Source organism: Anguilla anguilla, chromosome 2 (assembly GCF_013347855.1).
Source record: "Anguilla anguilla isolate fAngAng1 chromosome 2, fAngAng1.pri, whole genome shotgun sequence".
Classification (NCBI taxonomy): Eukaryota; Metazoa; Chordata; class Actinopteri; order Anguilliformes; family Anguillidae; genus Anguilla; species Anguilla anguilla.
This window is the reverse complement of record NC_049202.1, coordinates 61,873,480-61,894,276: the sequence shown is the minus strand read 5'-3', so window position 1 is coordinate 61,894,276 and position 20,797 is coordinate 61,873,480. Positions and strand designations below refer to the sequence as shown.

The window sequence follows — 20,797 nt, the reverse complement described above, 5'->3', positions numbered from 1 at the left end:
CGGTTGATTGACAGCAGGCTCCGCCCCCCCTCCTCTGCCTGGCTCTCTGCTCCTCATATGGACAGTAATTGTCCCTGCAGCCGTGGTGTCTAATGAGAAACAGCAGCTTCCCTTTGCTGTGTCCTGAGCCAACCCTCCTCTCTCTCTCTCTCCCTCTCTTCCTTCTCTTTCTCCTTTATCGTACATCTTTCTATTACCTCTCTCTTACCCTCAGTCTCTCTCTCCCTTCTGTCTCTCCTCTCTCCCTCTATCTTATCCCCTCATCTTTCTCCTTTTCCCTCTCTCCCCCTTTCCCTGTCTCTCTTCCTTCTTACTCCCTCTGTCTTACCCCCTCTTCCTCTCTCTCTCTCTTTCTCCCCCCCTCAGTCCCTCTCTCCTCTCCTCTCAGTAATGATGTGAATTTAGGCTCCAGTTTTGGGTTTGAATGATGAGCCTTGTCTTGCTTTAGTGCTGCACGTTGATCCTTCTCATAAACTTGCCTGTTTTCCACTGAATCGGGATCAGAAAGTTATTTTTGCCTTCAAGCTATTTTCTCAGTTATTACAGTCCTAATTGCAGTTGGTTCATCGGAATTCGTTGGATTCATACACGCGAGTTACACCCATCCAGTAATAACAGAAAACAGTTATTTGTCAGTTATTTGTTTCTGAGCTCTGGAAGTAGGCCGAAAGAAACAGTGTGTGTGTGTGTGTGTGTGTGTGTGTGTGCGTGTTGTCTGTGTGTGTGTGTGTGTGTGTGTGTGCGTGTGTGTGTTAACAGAGACTGGCTGAGTGCTCCAGGCTTTTTCGGTGGGGCATGCTGCAGAACATGCCGGCCTGCGACACAGCTGCATCAGGCAGCGCTCGGTAGCTTTTAGCAAAGCGGTGACTTTCTGTAGCTGTCATTTCCAGAGCAGTGCAGATGGCTAGTGCTGCCTGACTACAGAAACGGTCATCATTTTCACTCCCAATGTCTTTGAGCCAGCACAAATCTTTGCGGTATTTTAGCCCTCTTACTTCTGTTAGCTACCCAAAAAGATTGCCCACAACTAGAGAACTGACGTTGGTGTTTGTTGGAAGAGACGTCTACCTCCCCAGTTTGAAAGATTGTAGCGGTAACAGGAAGTGAGTCTGGCTGTTAAGGGGAAGTAGGTTTGCTGAAGGAGAAAGGGGGTCATGGGATGGATGGTGGAAAGGCTCTATTCTGGTGCCGTGTGAGCAGCGCTCTGTCCGTCCGTGTCTTGTGAAAGAGGGGAATCCTTTACGCTCTCATTGTAGCTGCGTGTGGTTCAGTCAGGGGAGAAATTTGGGGTTCTGCTCGTGGAAAGCAGTGGGAAACAGATGGCTTCTGCTTTACGATGCAGGACAAGCCATTTACTATGGAGTGGGTTTGTGAGGGTAACAAATATAAATGCAACAAGAGCAGCAACAGGAAGTGACGTCACAATGCGCATTCGATGCAAAGCGAACGAGGTCCAGCCCAAACCGGAGGACCCGCCGTCGGCGTCGCGTCGGCGCCGCGGCCGTCACGTAGCTAATACGCCGCGCACATGCATTGGGTTTGAGCTGCTTTGTAGCATTTCTGTACATCTGTTTTATTATTTCTTTTATTGCTCCTCGATTTATTACCGTTACGGAGTGTCTAAACGGGCCTGGTTCTGGAGCCCCCTGTGGGCTGCACACGGCTCGTGACCCAGCAAACAGAACTGAAAGCTCTCCGTCTTGAGTGTCACCACAGCACAGCTGTACCGGACAAACCCCCCCCCCCCCCCCCCCGTCCCCAGCACACACCCTGAGCCCTGAGCTGGGGAAGGTTTTTGCTGACGCACATCTGGGGAGTAGTTTCCCCGTGGCATTATTAATGCGGGGGTCACCTCTCCATCACGCACCAGGCCTGCCTTCGCCTCCGCTGCCAAAAAAAAAACATCCATTAGCAGCTCACGGGCTCGACACTTTTGTGGCGGAGGTGGAGCGGACGTTTGAAAACCTTCCAAACTGAGCCCCCCCACCGCACCCCGGTCCCTCTTTTACCCCACCCCACACCCCGGTCCCTCTTTTACCTCACCACCCGGTGTGGAAGCTGCACATTTGTTACACTACTTCTCACTTTCCTGAACGTTAGACATGTAGCTGATGTAGCTAACTGATGAGATGGATAAGTGATGGATGCTGTCTGGTGTTTAACCCTTTAAGATCACACACATGCGATTAGAATGTTCTGAACTTCAGCATTCTAGTGCTGATGTAACAGTCACTACTATAATTGAATGCGATGGAGTTCTAGAACTCTTAGAATTCCTCACAATTAGAATTTTGCGGAAGCAAATACAAACATTGCAGGAACATAGTCTTCAAAGGGTTAATGCCGTTATCGATGTGTGTGGAGAAGCTCTGAGAGATCGCTCTGCTCCCAGACGTACCCTGCTGGATGGGGAGACACGCAGACGGACTGACGGACTGACGGACAGCACCGTCTCAGATGAACAGGAGGATGAACACGCATCGTGCGAGTCCAGCGCTTTCAGTCCAGACTGCTCTCCAAGGCACCTGACGAAATATGAACGTCCTCCTCGTGAATTGCCCCGCGGACCACTGTAGCGCTCTTAAACGCGGAGGCCGTGGAGACGGCGCGGCGCAGTGAGTTAGCGGGCGTGGGGCGGGGGGGTGCGGGGAGCAGATAATCTGTTTATTAGCTCCTTCATGCGCTCCATACTCGGTGAGTAATGGGCCCCGCTGCTGTCCGGGCGGAGCGGCTCTGTCTGCTTTCTGCGTTTAGGGACCGGAGGCCCAGCCGCACGCGGGCGTGTGTGGGGGGGGGGGGGGGGGGGCTCTGCTCCCGCACCCCATGTGTTAGCGCTTTAGCCTCGTGTTTGGGACCCTGATGGAGGGGGGGGGCACGGCTGGGGCCCCCGGAGCAGATCATAAAAAGCGGGAGGGAAAATAATAAGCGGGTTTTCACATGGCGTCGCAGTCTCCCTCCCTCCATCCCTCGTTCCCTCCCTCCCTCCCTCCCTCCATCCCTCGTTCCCTCCCTCCCTCCCTCCCTCCATCCCTCCATCGCTCCCTCCCTCCGTCGCGGGGCTGATAGATTGGACACGCTCTGGCGTTCGGCTGCTTTTCCTGCAGGTGGCTGTGAGAGCGGCTCGCCGTGGTAACGGGCCCCCTGTCCGCTGACCCCGCTGGCACCGCCGTGCCATTAGGAAGGCTCTTTAACAGCCACGCTCAGCGCTGCGCGAGCAGATGTGGAGCTCTCCGGAACTCTCCGGAACTGTCTTTGATGTGCGCTGGGCTGTGTGCAGATGCCTTCCCTTTGAGCACCCCAACACCCCCGAAAATACACAGGCCCTGCGTACATATGTTCAGTTTAATGACATGTGAGTGCGCGTGTGTGTGTGTGTGTGTGTGTGTGTGAAGTGCGAAGTGCTTGGGGCTTTGCTCTCGCTCTGTATTTCCGTCTCCCCCTCTTTCTCTCTGCATCTCTCTGCCCCTCTCTCTTTCTCTCTGTACGTCTCTGTCCCTCTCTCTTTCTCTCTGCATCTCTCTGTCCCTCTCTCTTTCTCTCTCTCTCTAGTATTTTGTTATAACGCCCTTCCTCTCCTCTCCTCTCTCCGCAGTACTTTGAGGTGCCGTTTGACTCCAACATGAACCGCACCAAGAACCGACCCCTGGTGAGGGGCCAGATCAGGTAGGTACACCCCCCCCCCTCCCCCCCATGCTGCCAACCTGCCTTTCTCACTTAATATGAGCTTCATTTGCACAACCACTAAAACAAAATGTCTTACCTCTGAGTTTATGACACACGCGTGTTTCCTGGTTAAAACTCACCCCCCCCCCCCCTCGGCTGCAGCATGTTAAAAGTGGTTTATGTTTGGGAGAGAGGAGTCCAGCAAAGCTGGCCCACGCCACTGCAGATTCCACCGCTCAGACAGAACCACCATTACGGAAAAAAAGACCATCCCACTGTGACTTCAAAACAGCAATTGTAACCCCCGCCCCCCCCCCCCCCCCCCCCCATTCACTGTACCTAGACAGCCCCCCCACTCCCCAAATGCCCCGGAAAACCTGAACATTATCCACTGAAATGAAAAACAATAACTCAGTGAGCAGACACTTAAAACATATACTGGGTCCAGTGAACCCATACCACCAATTTTGTTCTGCCAAGTCAACAAAACGGCTGTCTTTGCCTTACCCAGCAAAACAAAAGAGAGAGAGAGAGACTGAGGGAGGGAGAGAGAGAGAGAGAGAGACTGAGGAAGAGAGAGACTGAGGGCAAGAGACAGAGTGAGAAAGGGAGAGAGCTAGAGACTGAGGGAGGAAGAGACTGATGGTATGAGAGGGAGAGAGAGCAAGAGAGAGCGAGAGGCTGAGGGAGAGAGACAGGGAGAGAGGGACAGAGAGAGAGCGAGAGACTGAGGGAGAGGGACAGGGAGAGAGAGAGAGAGAGCGAGAGACTGAGAGACTCTAGGAGAGAGAGAGACTGAGGGAGAGGGACAAGGAGAGAGGGACAGAGAGAGAGGGAGAGAGCGAGAGACGGAGGGAGAGGGACAGGGAGAGAGATGGAACATCTCAGATCAGCTTACAGTTGTTTTTGGTGAGGTGCCATAATCGGGTGTACAGTTGGGCTTAGCGTCCCAGCGCAGTGCCAGCATTAGAAACAGTATCTCCCCTCCCCCCCCCCGCGTCACTCACACACCTGCCAGGTGTAACGGGAGCTCTGCGGGGGGGGGAGGGGCTTCCCGTGTCCCTGCTGTTCAGGCGCTAGATAACCGCTCCGCTGCGGTCCAGTGAACCGCGCATCGACCGCATATCGACCCGAATCTGACAGAGCGACGGGACGCCCCGCTGTGCGCTAGCTCCCGGTCCCGCCCTCGCCCTCGCCCGCCTGCGCCAGCCCGTCAGGGATCAATGTGCGCCCTCTGATTTTCGGGGGGTGGGGACCCGGGGCCTGGGAGACCGACTGGGCTAATAAAATGGCCGCCCTGCACCATTAGCGGTGGTTCAGGCTCAGTCTTGTAATTCACCGTAAAGCAGTTTGACACGACGAAATATAAATATACAAGCACTCCATTCCATAAATATATGAAACGCTACACCAGGGGCTTGTGGGTAGTTGGGATTTAGCGTTCTGCAGGTGAAGATGGTAAACATTATCATCCCCCCCCCCCCCCAAAAGGCCACTCTGCTCCAGTGGCTTACCCGTTTCCTGTGCAAAAGGAGTTCCAGTTATGTGCCTTAAAGCGTCTCTGGGTTAAAGTGAACTTTACACTAGGAGCAGCTCAGAGTCACTGTTGTCTCGTATCCCGGGGCTGGGTCCCACTGGAACCTGTGATTTGTGGGGTGGTGGGGGCGCGGGGCTGTGGGGTGGTCCCTGTGAATGCTGCTTTACGGTCGCCGCTCGGCACCGTTTACGGTTCGGGGGCCGCTCTCCCAAACAGCGACGGGCCGCCCGCGCGCTAATGGGCCGGCCGGCGTGGCGGAGGACGCGTTGTGTGACAGCGTCTGCCTGCGTCGCTACGGGGACCAGCTGCCGGCCTGAAGGCTCTGTCAAACAAGCGCCGCTCCCCACATCCCACGCGCTCCTCTCTTCTGTTCTCTCTCCTCTCTCCTCTCTCCCTCTCTCTTCCTCTCTCTCCCTCTGCCGTTTGTCTTCAGGAGAGAAAAAAATGGCCGCTCGTCGCGTGGAGGAATTTCAAACCCCGCAAAGCGTTTATCGTTTTCGTCCGTGCCTCGCGGGAGCGTCTTCGCGTCCGCCTATGGGACAGATTCGGGTGCCGCTCGAGGGGTGACCCTTTTTTTCGGTGAGAAACCGTGCGTTCCTGGCCAGCGTCGCCTGGGACAGTGTGGCCAAAACGTCCCAGCTGGGGTGTTGCTGCTCATGGTGGAACTCATTTTGTGGAGACGGACAGGGTGTCTGTTTAACAGAGTTCCAGAACGTTCCACCCCCCCCCCCCCCAATCTCTTGACTGCGGATCGCATTTCAGCAGAGACATTCCTTTGTGTTGCACACTTCATTTATTTAATAAGGTCCGGACGCCTGACACCCTCCCCTGCACCCCCGAACCATTCCTCACCCCCCTCCCCTGCACCCCCGAACCATTCCTCACCCCCCTCCCCATGCTCTCCTCCTGGCTTTATCTCTAACTTGTCACGCAGTGGGGGGAGTTACTGTGCCAGATGTTTTACAGTACAAAATACCCGCTGATCCTTTTTTTTTTTTTTTTTTGGGCGATGGGGGGGGGGGGTGGGTGGGGTGGGTAGTCAAGATGCAGGTGTGTGGGTTCATGATGCACTCTGTAAAGAGTGGGTTTTGACCTGTGACCCCTTGGCTCCTCCACTTAAGACTTAGCCAGGGGTTGTCCGCATGCAGTATGTCAGTGAAACATCTGCAGCAAAGGGTTTGTGTCTTATCGGGAGTGATGGAGCCTCACAGTCCTCGAAGGGAGGGAGGCGATTCGCTGTGGCCAGTGACCTGGAAGTACATCATATCCCAGCACAGAGTCTCCTCAGTCAACACCGGTTCTGCACATTGTCAGTGGAGCAGTGGTATAGCATAGCGTGGTGCCAACAGAAGTCCTGTTGCTGTGTAGCATAGCATAGCATAGTGCTAAAGGAAGCTGTTCTTGGGGCATAATGTTAATAGAATCACATGGTGCTAAAGGAAGCCTTTGTGCAGTGTAGCGTAGCCTAGCATAGCATAGCACTAAAGGCAGTCATGGACCAATGTAGCATAGCATAGTGCTAAAGGCAGTCATGGACCAATGTAGCATAGCATAGTGCTAAAGGCAGTCATGGACCAATGTAGCAGAGCATAGTGCTAAAGGCAGTCATGGACTAATGTAGCATAGCATAGTGCTAAAGGCAGTCATGGACCAATGTAGCAGAGCATAGTGCTAAAGGCTGTCATGGACTAATGTAGCATAGCGTAGCACAGTGCTAAAGGCAGTCATGGACCAATGTAGCAGAGCATAGTGCTAAATGCAGTCATGGACCAATGTAGCATGGTGCTAAAGCCAGTCATGGACTAGAGTAGCATAGTGCTAAAGGCAGTCGTGGCACAGCGTAGCGCAGTGTTCAAGCTCCTGTAATCAGGGGGATTGCAGGTTCAAGTCCAGGGCGGGGCATTTCTGCTGCAGCTTTGCCGAGAGCCTCAGTAAATACCCAGTGGGTCATGTGTAAAAATGTCAGCTATGTAAGCCACGCTGCGCAAGGGTGTGTTTAGCAAATAAATAGCACCCGTAATCTCCAGCCCTTTGTTAGCCCTGGTGCAGGTGCTGTGTCTTTCTCCTTTTTCTTTCTCCCTCTCTGTGCCTCTCTCTCTTTCTGCCCCTCCCTCTCTCACTCCCTCACCCCCCCCAATATCTCTCTGTCACACACGTACCGGCAGTCATCAGTCAGAAGTGCAGACACTGCTGTTAACGTCTGATTTGCACGGCTTTGTCCCCGACTTATTTTGCATTTGTGCTGTGGAACAGTTTGTGAAGTGCATTAGTTCCTTTCTCAGGGGTGGAACAGCAGTGGCTCATCTCAATCCCTGTCTATCACTACTTTTGGCTGAACCGCAACAGCGGGGCCAGCCCTACAAACACGAATGTCTGTGACTGAGTCACTGAATAATGAAGTTACACCATTGGTTGGCTGAGGTTTGAAGTTACACCATTGGTCGCCGGTCCAGCCATATACTAGGTTTTGACCTGATCTTGTTTTGGGTGTGAAGTCAGGTCCCAAGGCATTATGTCACACTGTTGCATGCTCATTGCTCAACTCACAGAAATGGGGCTGACCCCTGACCCCTGACCTCTGACCTCCTCTGTGCACATACATATTTTGACAGCAGTAAAGGCAGTGAGCTCATTCTTAACCACTGGGACCTGCCAATACCCTTCAGAGCGACAGTGACAGTCCTACACGCCGCACGTGCTCAGAGGGTGGGCCTGGAGGGGGGGGGGGGGGGGGCCTCGGGGGTCGGGGGGGTGGGGTCAGTCAGGAGCTTCTCTTCACCCTTGTCAGCGGAGGATAGCGGGGGTTCCGCTGGGAGGGGGGGGGGGGTAACGGCAGGTGTGTTTACCGCCGGGCTCGAGCGCCGCGAGCGCCTCCGCCGTGTCAGCTGCGCCGCGTCGCGTCGTCACGGCAATGAGCCGTTCCCAAACAAAACATCCTGACCCGCCCGTGTGCGTGCCAGCCCCGGGAAACCTGCGCCACTTTGCTCTGTTTCCACCCTCAAATAAAACCAGCCCGTCAGTGAAGTTCCTTCCTGCTCGGATACGAGCGGCTGCAGCGTTTAGAAGGTTTTTTTGTGGCTTAAATGGTTTATTAGAGCAGTTAGGCTGGAGGTAATGACGTGTGACCTGGCGTAAGATAAGGCTTTGTGTTATATTGGCAGTTTTAATTTTTTTGTTATTCTTTTTGAGATTTGAGATTAAGATTGGAGATGTCAGGGCTGCTGGATGGCCGGGCCTGTTTAGGGCTGCTGGACGGCCGGGCCTGTTCAGGGCTGCTGGATGGCCGGGCCTGTTCAGGGCTGCTGGATGGCCGGGCCTGTTCAGGGCTGCTGGATGGCCGGGCCTGTTCAGGGCTGCTGGATGGCCGGGCCTGTTCAGGGCTGCTGGATGGCCGGGCCTGTTCAGGGCTGCTGGATGGCCGGGCCTGTTCAGGGCTGCTGGATGGCCGGGCCTGATCAGGGCTGCTGGATGGCCGGGCCTGTTCAGGCGCTGTTCTGGTGCGCCGGTGGGCCCGGTGTGGAATCCGGACCGCTCCGGTCGCCCGGGGCGACGGCGTCTCGTCACGCTGGTCGCTGGTATTGATAAGGTCATCATCAATAAGGCCAACTTTAAATTACACTGAAGTTATACAAAATTAGGCTCATACACCCTGAACGTAACTCAGAATAGTTTCCACTCTGGGTAGTGGGGTCTACATTGGTGGTTATAGAAGGATCTGGGATGTCGCTACATCGTGCTAATCGTCGCCCTTCGTCGACTGCTCTTCCGAAGCTCCAGCAGAGGGTTGCCGTTGGAGACCCGTGTGTGGGACAGCGGGCGGGCACGTGTGCACCCTTGTGTGTCTCTGACTGTGAAACGCTCTGCAAACTCTAAGCTGTGAAATGCCCCAACACCCCCCCCCGTCCCGCCCCCATGGGACAGTAGAACTGTCAGCCCTCAGGCTGGATGTAGCCACAGCTACGACAGCAATGCTGATAGCACTGCCGAATTTCCAGCCCCGCTTGGTCCTGGGTTTGCTCAAGATTGTGATCTGGCTCTGAGCTGTAACGCGCTAGCTGTGAGTTCAGAGCAGCCCATTTCCAGGGCCAAGGGGACGAGGTTAGCCACGCCACCGCGGCTAGCGCTGTGATCTACTGCACGCTCTCTCTCCCCCTCTGTCATCCTCACACGCTTATCAGACCCAGCACTGTCACAAAGCTCCGCTCACACTACTTACAGGGGCTTCCTCTGAGGAGGCTGTGACCTGCGTGTGTGTGCGTGTGTGTGCATCAGTCTGTGTGTGCGTGTGTGTGTGTGTGTGTGTGTGTGCATCAGTCTGTGTGTGTGTACGTACGTGTGCGTGGGTGGCTTATCTGTACGTGAGTTAGTGCACCGCATGTATTGGTCTTGTGTTTACACGCGTAAGTGAGTGTTTGTCATTGTGTGTGTGTGTGTGTGTGTTTGCGTGCATGCGTGCCTGTGTGTGCCTGTGTGTGTATGTGTGGGTGGCTGTATCTGTACGTGAGTTAGTGCACCGCATGCATTGGTCTTGTGTTTACACGCGTAAGTGAGTGTTTGTCATTGTGTGTGTGTGTGTGTGTGCATGTGTGTGTGTGTGTGTGTGCATGTGTGCCTGTGTGTGTGTGTGTGTGTGTGTGTGTGTGTGTGTGTGTGTGCATGCGTGCCTGTGTGTGTGTGCGTGGGTGGCTGTATCTGTACGTGAGTTAGTGCAGCGCGTGTATTGGTCTTGTGTTTACACGCGTAAGAGAGTGTTTGTCATTGCGTGCGTGTGGCTGTACACAGAGCAGGCTGATCTCCATCTGTCCTTTCTCAAGTCTTACATCACAAACACACTGCTGTGTTAATTATTAAAACGTACACTCGTGCACGTACACGCACTCACACACATGTAAACACGCACACACTCTCTCACACACACACACACACACTCTCACACACAAGTGCACACACAAACACACACACTTTCTCACACGCATATGTACACACACACACACACACACACACACTCTCTCTCTCTCTCTCTCTCTGGGGGAGGTTGCAGGTTCTTGTTTTGTTTGCTTTGCTCTCTCTCATCCTGCTTTTGACCCATTTTAGAGCTGTGCTGCTTTGTCGCTGAGTCAGCACTTTTACCCCTTATGTTGACTGTGTGCGCAGCAGTGACCCAGGTTCACTCTGTACACAGGGGTAAATATTTTGCTTTGTGTTTGTTATGTTCAAATATGTTGTCTTCTCAACCTCACCTCTTTTCTCTCATTTTCTCTCTCCCTGCACCTTCTTTCCCTCTGCTTTTCCCTCTCTCCCTTCCCTCTTTCTCTCTTCCTCTTCACCTTGTCTGTCTTTTTTCCCTCTCTCTGACTGCCTCCCTCTTTCATCCCTCCCTCTTTCTCTTTGCCTCTCTTCCCTCTCTCTCTCCCCCTTTCCTCTCTCCCTCTCTCCTCCCTCTCTCTCTCTCTCTCCCTCTCTCCTCCCTCTCTCTCCCTCCCCCAGCCCCCTCCATGCGGTGCTGTTTGCTGCAGGGTGTGGTGTACCGGGCGTGGCCATGCTGACTCTGGCAGTGAACCCCCTGACGGGGTTCCTGGGGGCGCTCAACATCGTCCTGTACACCTGCTGCTACACCCCCCTCAAGAGGCTGAGCATCGCCAACACCTGGGTGGGGGCTGTGGTGGGGGCCATCCCCCCCGTCATGGGCTGGACCGCAGCCACCGGGAGCCTGGACCTAGGTACCCGCCCGCACGCCTGCACACACCACACACACCTGTACACACCACACTCACCTGTACACACCACACACCTGTACACATCACACACCACACACACCTGTACACACCACACTCACCTGTACACACCACACACCTGTACACATCACACACCACACACACCTGTACAGACCACACACACCTGTACACATCACATGCACCTGTACACACCACACACGCCACACACACCTGTACACACCACACACACACCTGTACACACCACACACGCCACACACGCCTGTACACACCACACACACACCTGTACACACCACACACGCCACACACACCTGTACACACCACACACACCACACACGCCTGTACAGACCACACACACCTGTACACATCACATGCACCTGTACACACCACACACGCCACACACACCTGTACACACCACACACACCTGTACACTCCTGTACACACCACACACACACACCTGTACACATCACATGCACCTGTACACGCCACACACACCTGTACACACCACACACACCTGTACACACCACACACACCAGTACACAACACACACACACCTGTACACATCACATGCACCTGTACACACACTGCACACATCGTAGACATTCACACCGCACACACTAACGCATACACTGAGCACGCCTCCCTACAGTCGCGCATAGCCTAACCCGAATGCCCCTGGCCCATTGGGGTGACCCTCCCTGTGGACTCACGTGGGCCCAGGACCAGCACAGTCCTGCTCCCCTTACCCAACATCTCAAGCCCACGGGGTCACGAGGACGTCCCGAAAACCTTCCAAAATGATCCCCCTCCCCCAGCTCTTTACCCCACTGTCACACCATTTTCACTGGCCTTCTTCTTAAAATGGTCTGATTCATCAGGAAATGCTGTGAGCCCAAAGCGGTCATGGTGAATGTCACTGGCCTCACATATGAGCCTCCCCTGGCCTGAGTTTACATTTCACCTCGACCCCCGACCCGACCCCCCCCCCCCCCCCCCCCCCCACGCTGTTAAGTCAGCAGGCTTTTATTGGTGATGCGGGCGGCTTAGGAAAACAGGGGAGGGGGCCGATATCCCAGGGCGCTTTGGCAGGGATGATAAGTGTGCTGTTATGGCAACTGATCTGTGTTTCTGCCTGTTGCTGGAAGTCTCAAGTGTGTGCTTGTGCGTGTTTACACTGCGCTTGCCAGCGTTTAATGAGTCTGTTTACGGAGACATGTGAACGGGCTGAGAGACGGGCCTGCGTTTCCCCGCCTGCGTCGCGGTAAAGGTGTGCCTTCTTTCCAGGTAACTCAGCCCTGGGCGGACGAGGACGCGGTCACTTTTAATTTAACTTTTTTATTTATTTATTTTGATCGGGTGGAATAAGGAAGCTGGTGTGAAGGGAATAGCTGAAAAATGTAATGTTTGAACAGCACTTAAGTTATGAGCTTTACGGTTGAGCCTGATTACAGGTTAGCTAACAGCGCTGCCCAACTCCTGTTTCTGGAGATCTACCGTCCTGTAGGTTTTTACTGCAGCCCTAACAAAGCCACACCCCATTCAGCAGCCAGAGATCTCACTGAGCTGCTAATTAGCAGAGTGAGATGTGCTAGATTATAGAGCTTGACAGTAGATCACCAGGAACAGACTTGGACGGGGTTGGACAGGGTTGGACAGACTTGGACGGGGTTGGATGGGGTTGGACAGGTTTGGACAGGCCTGGGTTAGCATCTCTACACGCTCCTGGAGCGCAGTGCACACGCGTGTGTTTTCCATGTTCACAGGTGAAGTGGAGGGGGGGTAGTCTCTGTGTTTCCCCCTGTGCTCTGGCTGTGTGTGCAGCAGCAGCTGGTCTGTGAACCTCTCCTGCCCTGGGGGGTGTGCCCCCGGAGACCCCCCCCCCCCCCCCACACACACACACACACACACACACACACACCCCAGCCTCATTCTTTCATTTCTCTATCCCTTTCATTCTCTTGCTCCATTCACTTCTGACCCTCGCTGTGAGGGCAGGGCACAGACACAGGCAGGGCAGAGACACAGGCTGGACACAGGCAGGACAGACACAGGCAGGGTGGGAAACACGCAGGGCGTTTTGGGTTTTTACCGCCCCCTCTCTGTCACATCCGCCGCCGGCCCCGCCCCGCCCCGTACCGTGAGGACCCCTCCGGAGCGGCGGCCAGCTGGGTTTGCGCTGTGATGCAGCTCCAGGAGGGGCCCTTACTGCGGGGCCACTCTCCAAACTGCACGTCCACACAGCTGCTGGGTTACTGCACATCGCATGAGAGTTACAGAGGGGGACAACACTGAAACCGCTCAGTCACTGGAACACACACACACACACACACACACACACACACACACACACACACAGAGGCACGCACACACAGACACACACAGGCACAGACGCACGCACACACACTCTCTAGAGCCGTAGCGTGTGTGTGAAATGTGTCCGGTTTTGCGATGCAGTAATCGGAGGCCAGCGCAGTCTGTTTTTTTTTATTTTTTCAGTTGTGCAAAGGAAGCCATGTTTTAATTGTAGGACATGGTTTTGTATATTCATTCTAGTGAATGTTAGTTTGGTTTGCAGGTCATTCAACTTTTAATATGCTAATTGTAACTGAAATGCTCCCCCTTTCTCCCCTCCCTCTCTCTCTCTCTCTCTCTCTACACTCTACACCCCCCCCTCCCCGCAGGTGCCCTGCTGTTGGGGGGCTTCCTGTACTGCTGGCAGTTCCCCCACTTTAACGCGCTCAGCTGGAACCTGCGGGAGGACTACTCGCGGGGCGGCTACCGCATGATGTCCGTCACCCACCCGGCGCTCTGCCGGAGGGTGGCCCTGCGCCACAGCCTGGGCCTGATTGGCCTGTCGGCCCTGGGCCCCGCCCTGGACCTCACCACCTGGACCTTCCCCCTGGTGTCGCTGCCCATCAACCTGTACATCAGCTACCTGGCCTTCCGCTTCTACCGGCGGGCGGACCGGGCCAGCGCCCGCGGCCTCTTCTTCTGCAGCCTGTGGCACCTGCCCATGCTGCTGCTGCTGCTGCTCACCTGCAAGAGACCCCGGGGAGAGCCGGGCGACTCCGCCCCCGCGCTCACAGGCCCCGCCCCCGCGCCCACAGGCCCCGCCCCTGTGCTCACAGGCCCCGCCCCCACGCTCACAGACCCCGCCCCCCTGCTCACAGGCCCCGCCCCTGTGCTCACAGACCCCGCCCCTGCGCTCACAGGCCCCGCCCCCACGCTCCCCAGCTCCGCCCCACAGAGCTAACATACTGCACACTGTTCATCTATGGCTTTATCCATCTCCACAACCGCACCCCCCACCCCCCCCCCCCCCCCAGACCGTGGGACACTTCCTCCTCTCTGTGCCTCTCCTGCCAATCAAAGGGGCCGTTACGAACTCGGCGCCTTTCCTGCACGCGGCAAGCGGGCGGGGGGGCGCCCGGCCTGGAAGCGCTTGCAAAGATAGAAATAAATATTTATCGTATTCAGGGAGCCTGTAATGTAATGATTTCAGTGTAAATAAGTAAATTATTGTGCACAGACACAAATCCCCTACTTCCTGGTGCTTACTGTAAATTACTGTAGTTTCACGTCGTTGTACAGAATCATTTGTCCCTTTTTGTTAACGTAGGAGTCCCTTATCTGGTTGTGGAAATGTCCTATTGTACCAAACAAAAACAAAAACAAAAAAAATCAGAAAGGAACAGAAACGCAGTGTCCTTTAACTGCACTGTAAGTTCACGCTATCAGAAATGCACAGGCTGTTGTTTGGCACAGGCTGAGCAGCAGTGAGGTCAGCGGTTGTTAAAACGCCCTGAAATGACCTCTGAACTCAGGGGGGGAACGGTTACTTCAAACGCGTCTGCGCGCTGTGTTCCGCTTGCTGATTGGATGTCGCCCTTGACGAGGGGGGGCGGCTCCGTGGACTTTGCGCTCCGCCTCCTCTTTCCACTCCACCGCCAGGCTTCGCTTCAGAACCCCAGCGTCTGCGGACCCAAAGGACAGCCGCCATTTTAAAATATGCGAGTGAACGGACAGGTGCTCCGTTTCACGAAAAGTGAGGAAAAAAAATATTTTTTTGTCCTTGTTTGTGTTTCGTCTGAAAAATTAAACTTGGCATTTCAGTCTGTTCTCTTACCTGCCTGTGTGAGTCCTCCTCGTTTGTCCAGTTTCTCCAGTAAGTCCTGTGTCCCGTTCAGAATTGTTACCGTTGAATAGCAGTCACATCAGGGGGTGTGGGGTGTGGGAGGGTGGAGGGGGTCGCCGAATTGGCTGAACCGCGTTTTGCTTTTAACCCCGTTCAGTTTGCGGTCGCACTTCCTTCTCTGTTCTCACTACAGGATATTCCCTTTCCCAAACCCCTGCCTCCCCACCGGAAGCGTAGTTGGGATTAGGCACCGGGAATCGGGAATACAAGCGAGTCATTTCCTCGTAAAGAGCCCCAGTCTGGAGTGGCCTGGCCTGCCCTGGCCTGCTGTGTTTCATAGGCCCAGCGGAGGAAGTCGGGGGGCGGGGGTGGGGGTGGGGGGCAGCTCCAGCTGTTGCCAGGAAAAGGGCTCAACCTGTGTGCAGATTGAATATCAGAATTCTGGTACCCACCACGGGGGTCTGTGTGTGCGCCCCAGTGCCCCGGGACAGCAGCGTTGGGCTCCTCGCTCTTCGCCCACCTCTCACAGTCGTTGCATTTATTTACTTTGTTTTTGTATTTTGTTTTTTTCCTTCTAGCAGTAAAGCATTGCCTCCGCTCTTCTGTCTCAGGGCATCTGCTGCTCTGCCCGCTTCCTGTTCCAGAATGGACAACTGTGATGTCATATCCCTCTTACCCGTTCTCCCTTTGACAAACGGTTTTATTTTCATTTTTATTTTTTTTAATTGTCAAATAGACAGGGATGTTCAGTACTTTCCACCTACCTTCAGGACAGAGGTGAAAAGTCAGCAGCTGCGTATGTTTTATTTGCATTTCTTTTGTATTTGCTATTTTCATTCACCCTTTTGGTTTATGATTGCTTAATAATTATTTAATATTAATAATTTAAAGTGGGCTTCTCTAGGCTTCTTCTCCCTTGGTTCCTCATTTGAGGAGCAGTTGTAGAGTTCTTGGCAGATTGTTCCGCCCACGTCTGGGTCTCACAAACTGAAAATGGATCTGCTTTCCTGGAGTGTACAAGGTGAGTCCTTGATTTATGGTTTTGGTTTTAAGAGCGGTTAACTTGCACTAGCACACGCACGCACACACACACACCCTTGGTTAGAATGTGGAATTACATTTTTCATGAGTGAGATGAAAATAGAATTTATTTTTTCTTTTTTTGTTAATTCCAGGAAAGAAAATCTCATTTGGAAATGCAATGTCTGAAAAGTTCAACTTCAATTTTTCCCTTTCTTCAGAGAGACTGGAGAATTTAACTACCGCCAGAGTCCACAACATTTTAATAAAACAATCATACCTAAACTCGTTTAATCCCCCAAACAGAAATTGGGTCCTAAACGTTTCTGTCTTTTATGTCCGTTGCTGACTCTTGGGTCACCGGAGCTTTCACCGAACTTTATGGCACGGCTTGCGTTTCCCCCCTGCACGTGCAAAATGTGAAGAACACCGCTCCAGTTTTGTTTCGTCTAAACAGGGCCACCTCTACGGACGCATACTACCGCACGGTATGACTTTACCAGGGTAAACATTCTAGTGTGAACATAGTGTTGAGGTTTTATTATTATTATTATTATTTTTTTATTATTATTGTTATTGTTGTTGTTGTTGTTGTTATTAGGCCTACTAGGTCTACAGCCTACATGTAATTCAGTGTAGGCCTATTTCACGAGGGTGAGTTTGACAGACTAAGGCAATGATTTTCACCTTCAATTTCCGCAGCAGCGAGTCAAACACCACGCAGAATTTGTGGCATATAGGCATGTGACAACTGAGTGGGAAACTTCACAAAACATCCGGTTTTGTGAAGTTATTTCATGCTCCTGGCGACCCCACCGCGCGGAATTCTGCGCAAGAAGTCGAGGCGAACAAGACTGGTCCCGGACCACACGGTCATTTGTGACGGAACTGCGGGAGATGTTCGAACATCTGCCCGACTCTTTCAGCGACTTCCACGCGCTCAGGCGGCGATTGTGCTTGTCTCCTCGTGCAGAAACGAAACTCTTTCGCTATTGTCCTTCACGCGCATTCTAATGCTAATTTTTGAAGAGGCTCGAGGACTTGCAAACAGATGTGTAGCATTCGGTTCATGTTGTAGTCCATTTGTTTAACAGTGTTTGGCAAGACATTAGCAGGATTTTACATTTTAGTCAGGATCTTTCATGAGGCATTTAGGTTAAGTTTGAAGGGCGGTTCAAATAGATAAACTGTCAATATTGTACGAAAGTTTGCAGCTAATGAGGCTAGTTCGTGATAAAATATTAGTTAAAATAAGAGAAGGTAGGCTATTTTTTTTTTAAAATAAGCGCGTGTGTGGCATGGTGGCCTATATAAACAATTAGGCTATTGAATGCTGCTTTCCCTTTGATCATAGTGAAGTTGCGTGTGTGTGTAAGAGAGAGAGGACACAATAGTGTGTCATATATATATATATATATATATTTGCAGAATTGAGCTTCGACCTCCTAATTGTTTGCTTGATCTCTGAAAACATTTCATCACATTTACTTTGTCAAATTGTCTAGTAACTTTGAACATTTGGAAGCAGCATACGTTATTAATCCAATGTGCTGCTGTTGAGTGAGTAAATACTAGTTAAAATTAGTAGGTAATTAAATATGAATTAAAATGAATAAAATTACGTTGCGCGAATTTTATTATTAAAATTATTATTATTATTATTATAGCAGCAGTAGAAGCTGCTGTAGTTATAGCATTATATTCTATAAAGAATCACTTTAGTAGCCTATTTTTAGGTTAGGTAGCGGATCTTGATAATGTCATTATGCGAAATTATCCTAGTGCTGATAAGAAGGATTTGTTTCAGGAACTACATGGGTATTTGTGAAAATCTTATTAATTTTACACACGGCAGAGTAGCCTATACGTTATTCGTTATTCCCTTGCAAAACACACACGCATATACAAACACTGATTCATATTAGCCTAATAAACAAATGTAAATCATATACCCTGAAATGAAAAAAAACGCATTGTACAGTGAAACGTTTGCTTCTGCTACAGTTGTCCCGCAGTTCTGAGGTCAATTTAGTCGCTGCCCTCCTTGCTCGTCGGCGTCTCTGTGTTGTCATATTAATCCAATTTGCTTAAGCGACTAGTACAAACGTTGCCCGTGCGTCTGTGGTCCGTACTGACCAAATAGCTTGGTGCTCCGTAATGGTTTTCTAATTTCGCTGAAATAGTCCAATTCGGAAGGGTTCCATCTGGAATCTGGAAATGTCAAAGGGTAATGCGAGCTTCAGCACGCTTTATTTCAGAGAAATAACCCTGGTTAGCATCTGCTTAAAGGGAAACGTAGCCGCGGAGAGAGGAGTATCGAAGCAACAGTTGTTTTTTAACAATATTATATATTGGTCAGTGTCGATCTGGGTCGCGCGTTTGCATCGAAAAAATGTTTTCAGAAAAGTTCAGGAAGATAAAAAAAGAATAACCTTGCCAAACTTTTACCTATTCATTCTTAGCAGTCTGTAATTTTGTTTTCTCATTTACAGTGCACCGTTGTGTCTCTTATGGGGTCCCAACCGTAGGCTATTGTAACCGTGTTTCAGGGGAAACGACTTAAAAGTAACATTTCAGATTTTGACCAATGAAACGGCTACGAAACTTAATTTAACAATTGAAAACTCAATTTAACAATTGAGACATGCTTAAGCATGTTCATGTTGAAAATGTAAATTGATAATTCTTTCTGTATAAATTTGGAAGACAACATTTAAATCTGTTAATCTATAGATCTTTTCAAATCCCTGGACTAGAAAGAAAATTTTTATACGGAATATTCCCAATTTTATGACCCTATCTGTTTGTATAAAAATCAATAGGCTAGGGCAATAGCCGTGTGTTAGGCAAGGTATAGCTTACCGTCTGTGTGAGAGACTTTTCTCGTAAATCTTCAAATTTAGGCTGTTGCTTTTTCAGTTTTCTTTGTTGACACAGTTCCGTAATCTTTATTTTGAACGTATGTGCCTAAGTCATAGAACAAGCGAGGCAAATCTTTATTGATTTTTTAATGTCTAAATGAGGAGTCCAGGAAATAACAGACAGGCGGCACGAGCTTACACGCGAATAATTCCCAAAAAACAAAAACAAAAACAAAGCCATACCCTCCGAGTAGCCGATTTGATTCGAGAGACCGAAACAAGTTCCAACGCAGTGCTGGATGCGCTATAACTTATTTATCGAAAAATAAATAAGCCTGGACTTGACCGGTCTATTGTCGTCATAACACCTTTTGGGCCTACATCTTACAATTCACAAACATTTCACATGGCCTAACACAACCTAAGGCAACCTAAACATTTACAAATAAATAAATGGCTAAAGTTATTTTAAGAAATCATATGCCGTTTTTCCCCCGGAGACTTACAAATTGATGTTTATATGAGTTTCACACCATTTTGAAGAAAATTATTATTATTATTTCATTTTCAGACGGTTTTCATTAGTTTTTGATTTCGTGTTTGAGTAAATTCTCCCTTTAGACTTGTGGATTCAGAAATATAAAATTTCAACAAATTACTATTGTTAGTCATTGATCTGACTATTTATAATTAGTTACAACAATGAGTCATCCTATTATTATTATTATTATTATTAGTAGTATGTACTTCAGTCATCAAAAGCTTCATTATCTCCTGTAGCTTTTGTTAGGGGCAGATGCATTATTGCTAAATAAAGCTGTTGAAACTTTTTAGAAAATGTAGACCGTTTATTAACATAGCTGCAAATAGGTAGCATACTGATTCAACAAGTCTAAGTATAGTTAATACAAAACTTGAGATAACTGTTAATGATTAGATTATATTAATTATTATAGCAGTAATAATTAAAAATACATTTATACATATTGGCTTACTCTTGGGTGAGACGCCTTTAATGACAAATTCAGAAATGCGTTATTGATACGCTTCACTTCAAAAGATCCTGAGCAATGTGATTTCAGGTTGTTATGCTGCGTAGCCTATTCGATGTTGATAGTATACAAATCAAAATATGTAGCCTATATTTTTATTATGGTATAACAATTTTAAAATACAAAAATATAGAGAGATTTAAAAAAATTAATAACGCAAAACTGAAACTGGGTTCAAGAAACTGAAACTGTTACAGATCGTTTCTTCACTTTGCCATCAGCAGAATATCCATCTAGTATGAACATTCCTTCTGGCGATAACAGTAGTATTATAGGCTAGTAGCAGAAGTAGTAGCGGATGTTATTTATGTAGTATAGCCTAGTTGTCCTGCGCGTATAAATGCTCGATGTGGTGGTATATGATAACATAAGTGAAGTTGCGCTGCTAGCGGCAGACATAAATACTATTTGGGCATAAGACACTGAAGCGGAATGCTTGCCTCGGAATGCCCTCGCTGTGTGTTTGTACGCGCTAAATCATGCTTGAAAACCGAGTTGAAGAAATTCACACTGGGTGGACATTCTTGACAGGTTTCCCACCAAAAGCAAGATTTGTAACACTGTGGAATCTCCCAATCTTGCAAATAAAGGAAATCTAGTTTAATGGTTGCTTATCCAATAGGAGCGTTTAATCACCTCGGCGAAAGAAGAGTCCCACGCCAGACCCCGCCCATCCTCTCTTACGATAGGTCCATTTCCATCAACAAATGGCTAATTATAATACGGAGCTGCTGCGATAGGCCAGCGCCAATGTCTGTCACAAACCACTTGCTCCCGTGCGAGGACCTAGTAGTCTG

The 20,797-nt window shown here is 50.6% G+C and overlaps 1 protein-coding gene across 1 annotated transcript in view; it reads left to right on the top strand.

Annotated features, from left to right (window-relative positions):
* LOC118219490 (protoheme IX farnesyltransferase, mitochondrial) overlaps positions 1-14,062 on the top strand; it is a gene marked incomplete at its 3' end in the record, with an annotated part of 50,925 nt that extends 36,863 nt beyond the window's left edge. The window contains exons 5-7 of the mRNA XM_035402675.1: positions 3,593-3,663; positions 10,688-10,920; positions 13,614-14,062. Of these exons, the coding sequence (XP_035258566.1) occupies positions 3,593-3,663; positions 10,688-10,920; positions 13,614-14,062 (753 nt within the window). The remainder of the gene's footprint in view (positions 1-3,592; positions 3,664-10,687; positions 10,921-13,613) is intronic.
* Between the last annotated feature and the right edge of the window lie 6,735 nt (positions 14,063-20,797).